This window comes from Octopus bimaculoides, chromosome 24, assembly GCF_001194135.2.
Source record: "Octopus bimaculoides isolate UCB-OBI-ISO-001 chromosome 24, ASM119413v2, whole genome shotgun sequence".
Taxonomy (NCBI): Eukaryota; Metazoa; Mollusca; class Cephalopoda; order Octopoda; family Octopodidae; genus Octopus; species Octopus bimaculoides.
The window spans coordinates 21,365,673-21,371,403 of NC_069004.1; the positions used below are offsets into that span (position 1 = coordinate 21,365,673).

Below are 5,731 nucleotides of genomic sequence, written 5' to 3' on the forward strand. Positions count from 1 at the left end.
TGACCACGGCGCTTTCGCCATTCCCTGAATAATCATGAGGATGATAAAAATAGCGTAGGCCAAGTGAGTTTTATCGTAATTTATCTTTTCTTTTTGAATGCATCTCCCAAGTTCTGCACTCTTATTCAGTTTGACATCCGTGCAGAGGAAATCCAATTCTTCATACAGAAAATGATTTTCAGAATTTGATGAACTATCGATGCTATCCCACGACGTTTCGGGTCGAACAACGAAGGTAGAGAACATACCAATGGTGGTCAGGCCGAATATAATCGAACATAATGTCAAAAACCGTGGTATGTGAGTCTTTTGGGCGAAATGACTGGCTATCAGAATGGTAAGCAGAAACCCTATCTCGTTGCAACTAATTATGAAACCGCTTTGAAAACTGCTCAGATGAAACTGCTTCTCTAAATTTGGAATTTGTGATGAGATGTAGGCAGTGAGTGCGTGCGAGAATAGAGATGCTAGGGAACAAAAGAAGGTGAAAGATGCCAAATTGTTGAATCGCTGCAGGAAATGTGGACGGAAAGAAGCAAATCCACATTCTACTTTTTCTCTGTCGTTGCGGTCTTCTTTGCTTTTGTCGCGTAGCATCGGCTGTGTTACTTTCCCATAGCCCTCTTCATGCATGGCCAGAGAATTTCCTTCGTAGTTTCCCGACGACAAATCAACACGCGTTGGATTTTTGTCATTCGCCATTGTTATCTGGAGGAAGACAGAAAAGAAAAGATATAAATACGGCAAAGATTTCTCTAAAAAATATTATTAAAATTTCACTAATTGTTTTAGAGAGAGCAATATCGTCGACCGGATCGAAACAGATGATATAAACTAATAGATATTTTATCGAGCACAGCAAAGATTCTAACTCAGAAGGTAGAACTTAAAAAATAGCAAAAATTTCTCATGTAGATACAATGCTACAAGGACGACAAAAATAATTCTTTCTAATTTTGACACATGGTCTGCAATTCTGAGAAGAGGCGGGAAGTCAGTTATATCGATCCCATTACCTGACTGGTCCTGTATTGTATCGACCCTGAAAGGGTGAAAAGACAAAGTCAACCTTGGTGGAATTTGAACTCAGAATGTAAAGAGCCGGGAGCGATTCTGCCAGCCTGCTACCTTAATAATAACAACAACAATAATAATTCTTCTTACTATAGGCACAAGGCTTGAAATTTTGGTGGAAGGGCTAGTCGATTATATCGATCCTATTAGTTGACAGACACTTATTTTATCGGCCCCAGAAAGGTTGAAAGACAAAGTCAATCATGTCAGAACTTGAACTCAGAAACTAAAGAGCCATTTTGTCCGGCATGCTAACGATTCTGCCAGCTCACCACCTTAACATTAACAACAATGATAATCCTTTCTATTATAAGCACAGGACCTGAAATTTTGTGGGGAGGGGGATAGTCAATCACATCGACCCCGGTGTTCAACTGGTTATTATTTTATCGATCCCGAAAAGATGATAGGCAAAGTCGACCTCGGCAGAATTTGCACTCAGCACGTAAAGACGGATGAAATGTCGTTAAGGATTTTGCTCGACGCGCAAGTGACTTCTCCAGCTTGCCACTTCAACAAGAATAACAACAACCACAATAACAATGGTTTCAAATTTTGGTACAAGGCCAGCAATTTCGGGAGAGGAAGTAAGTCGATTATATCGACTCCAATACTAAACAGGTACTTATTTTATCGACTCCGAAAAGATGAAAGGTAACGTTGACCGTGGCGGAATTTGAACTCAGACCGTAAAGACGGACGAAATGTTGCTAGACATTTTGCCCGGCGCCAGCGTGCTAACGAATCTGCCATCTGTAAAGCTTTCGGGGTCGATAAAATAAGTATCAGCTGAGCACTGGAGTTGATGTAATCGACTTAACCCCTTCACCAAAATTGCTGGACCTGTGCCAAAATTTGAAACTAGTAATGTAACAATAGAGAGAGAAATTAAGTCAAATGCTTAAGGAATTACTCCGTTAACTGCTCGGACCTTTTTGTTTCATAGATCTAATGTGATGCTTCAAATGGGATGGCTCTTGAATGTGTGAATCGAGGATCAAACACGACGTAATGTGCCGATAAGCATGATGGTAATTAAAAAAAGAAGCCAAAAGTTTATGCGACGGTTTTTAGAAAGACGGTGCAACTTCTAACGAAAAACCATTTTTTTAACAAAGGCTCATTTGGAAGGTTCAAGAAGCGCTTCAATTTGTGCAACATAAAAACCGTGAAGCTACCAATGCTGATACAGAGGCTGCTGCTAATTATACTGGGTAGCTTTAAAGAAAGAAGATGATTTCTAAAGTGGGGATACATGGCAAAACATATATACAATGTTGATAAAACTGCTCTTTCGTGGGAGAACTTTCATTTCCCGAGAAGGATAATCAACAGAATTTATAGCTACCAAAAATCTTCTCAGAGGAAATACCGCTGATGATGTAAAATTAGAGCACTACTTGTGTATCACTTTGAAGGTTTATGCAAAGTTTGATTTACTAATTTGGCGTTCAAATAAGAGGGCATGGACTACCAGTATCCTTGTTCAAAAGTGATTTAAAGACAAATTTTGTCCTGTAGAAAGCGCAATGCTAGATATAGGATTTCCAACAATGTATTGTTTCTTTTAGACAAATGCACAAAGTCAATCAATGAACTGAAATGAGCTTTCTGAAAATGTGAAAATACAATGTATCGCCATGAATATTTCTTCACTCTAGCCAATGAATCAGAGCAAGATCAAGACATTATCTGAGAAAAACATTTATACAGCTTATGAGGAGGATAAAGCTATAGTTATTAGAGACGTGAGGGAGGGTAACATAGTTATTAGGTAGATGATATAGCTGAGTCATACGATGAAGTGAAACCCTCAACTTTGAGTGGTGCTTGGGGAAATATATGGCCAGACTGTATTCATGGGATTACATGTTATCCACGAGCAGAAAGTCTACATCAAATTCGGAAAGATATTGTGACAAGTAAATTACGTAGGTTTTGAAGATGTCATAGAGGATGATATGATTGAATTGATAGTGTCCAATAGTGTAAGTTTATCTACGAGGAAGGATGCTGTAAGATCGAAAGCAAGCTGAGAGCACAGATGAGAATATGGAAATTCCACAAACTCCACTTGCATTGAAGGTCAAAAAGATTGCTAAGAAGTTGGCACTTATAGAGGAAGGTTTGCAGCTTTTTGCTGAAAACAACTATAATCGTGAACGTAACCGGAGGCGTTTGCAATGAGCTCAGTTTCTACACTGAGCTGTCCAAAGAGATAAGTTCTTCACTTCTCAAGGAAAAACGTGGGGAACTTCTACGCGCGCGCGCACTCACATGCATACACACACACACACACACACACACACACACACACATACACAACAAATATTGTCCAAGGAAGAGAAAGACACGACATGGGTTGGAAACAAGTGTCGTGGCGGGAGTTTCTTGAAAGGAACGAGAGGCTCTAGCTGCTGGTTTGCATTCGATTGAATTGATCTCAGCTGGAACTGTTTTAATCGACACTGGAAGGATGAAAGGTAAAGTTGAACTCGGCGGGATTTGAACTCAGAACATTTCACAAGGACCCCACAGCCCTGTTACATAATGATTTTTTTGGTCGGGGTTGGGAGATCACCAGGACTCTATTCCATTATAGTAGTGGGCTAGCAGAATCATTAGAGCATCGGACCGAACGGTTTTTTGAATGTTCTGAGTTCAAATCCCGTTGAGTTCAACTTAACCATTCATTTATTCGGAGTCGATAAAAATAAAGTACCAATTAAGTACAGAAGATAATTTAATCGACTTCCTTCCATATTTCAGGTCTTGGATCTTCTTTAGAAACAGTTATTTAGGGCTATGGATTTGCAGAATAGTTATGTCGTCGGTGTTTCCTCCGGTTCATTACGTTCTGAGTACGAATCCAGTTGAAGGTCAACTTCCGGGTATCGAGAAAATAAAATAACATCAAGTACAAATGTCTGCCGTTTTGTCTATGCTAGAAGTTATTAAGTCATTTGACAACCGGTTTTCCGTAGGCGATACATACAATTGTCCACAAAAGGGTAGGTTTAACAAATTCAAGAAAGAAACTATTCTTAGTCATTAGGTCCGGATGTATAAACACTAACATTCACCATCATCTCTTTACACCACACATATGTATGTGTGAATATGTGGGTGTGTATACACTACACACACACACACACACACACACACACACATATATATATATATATATATTAAAAGGCAAGTTGTCTGTGTGTGTTGTGTGAACCACTTCTACTCCTACAATTTACAACCGAATTTCACCAAATTTGACATGTGTGCTCTCTTTGATTTAGGATGCTTTTTCTTTTAATTTTTTCCTCGAAATTCCGTGACCCCAACATAGACTACTCTCAATTCGCCTAGGATTCGGCTTGAGCCAGTGAAAAAACGTGACACATCCAGCTGGAAAAAATAAATACTTTACTGTGTCAGCTGTGGTGAGCTCTTATCGACTGCTTGCTCAGTACTGCCAGCAGCATTCATTTGCGAGTTAAAATTTGCCTCTGTTTTCACGTGAGCACTATTTTTCATATAATTATTCCAACTTAAACTAACCACTTCAAAACTCTTACCCAAAATTTAAAATTTTTAATTCAGTCTGTTTGATTAACATTTTTGCCAACTACGTTTTACTATTTTTTGCTTTTCCTTTGGACTTTTTCTATTGCGTAAACTGATAATTTTCCACCATACCTCGAGGCAAAAGATCCAATATAGGTCGGCAAACAAATTCTGAAAAGAAAAGTAAACGTATGCATGCAAGTGAATCTGCCAAGGACACCGCCAGGAGGAACTCTCTCAATGCACTTAGGATGGCTTCAGCACGAAGGAGGGAAAGAAAAAAGCAGCGTTGTGATCGGTTAGCACGTTTTGCTGCGCAACGAGCCGCCCAGAGCAACGAGCAACGTTCAGCTCGCCGAACAAGAAATGCTTCCTCTACTACTGCTGCACGAGCTTCAGAGACTGCAGAACAACACACAGATCGTCTTACAAGAGATGCTTCCTCAACTGCTGCTACGCGCGCTACGGAGACTACCGGGGAAAGGCAACAACGACTGGAGGCTACAACTCAGCGAAGGGCTGCACAATGTTCCTACTCAAGGCCATGATCCTCACATTGGTCAATGACAGCATTCAACTATGATCCTACAATTGACTACAGTAATCACCCTGATGTTCAAATAGGCTGCATGTCCACAATTTGCCAATTTTGCGGAGCTAAAAAGTGGGCTGGAGAAACTTCCGGCATGTGCTGTTTCAACGGTAAGATTACAGTACCTCTTCAACAAGATCCACCACCCCTTTTGACTGACTTTTTGACAGGGGCGTCTCCTTATTCTCATGACTTTCTCAAGCGGATACGTGCCTACAACTACGCATTCCAAATGACTTCCTTCAGCGCCAACATCATACGAGATGGGCATTTCATGCCCTCCTTTAAAGTGCAGGGGCAAATTTACCATAGAATTGGTTCCCTGTAGCCGCATGACGCTGTCTCGCCTCAGTTTCTTCAGCTCTACTTCGTGGGCAACTACGCTTACCAGGTATACTTTACAAACAACCCCGGGCAACGTCGGGTACACCTGCTAGTATATATAAAGATTAAGGAGAATAAGGAGATTGGTAACTAGCTAATATTTTCATTGGATTTATTATCCTT

At 40.3% G+C, this 5,731-nt stretch overlaps 1 protein-coding gene across 2 annotated transcripts in view; it reads right to left on the reverse strand.

Moving 5' to 3' along the window:
- The window catches only part of LOC106878410 (solute carrier organic anion transporter family member 2A1), a 112,541-nt gene that overhangs the window by 83,860 nt on the left and 22,950 nt on the right, over positions 1-5,731 (reverse strand). For both annotated transcript variants that reach the window (XM_014927618.2, XM_052976333.1), the window contains one exon: positions 1-708. This exon is cut by the window's left edge and continues 64 nt beyond it. In XM_014927618.2, coding sequence (XP_014783104.1) covers positions 1-702 — 702 coding nt within the window. In that variant the 5' untranslated portion in view covers positions 703-708. The remainder of the gene's footprint in view (positions 709-5,731) is intronic.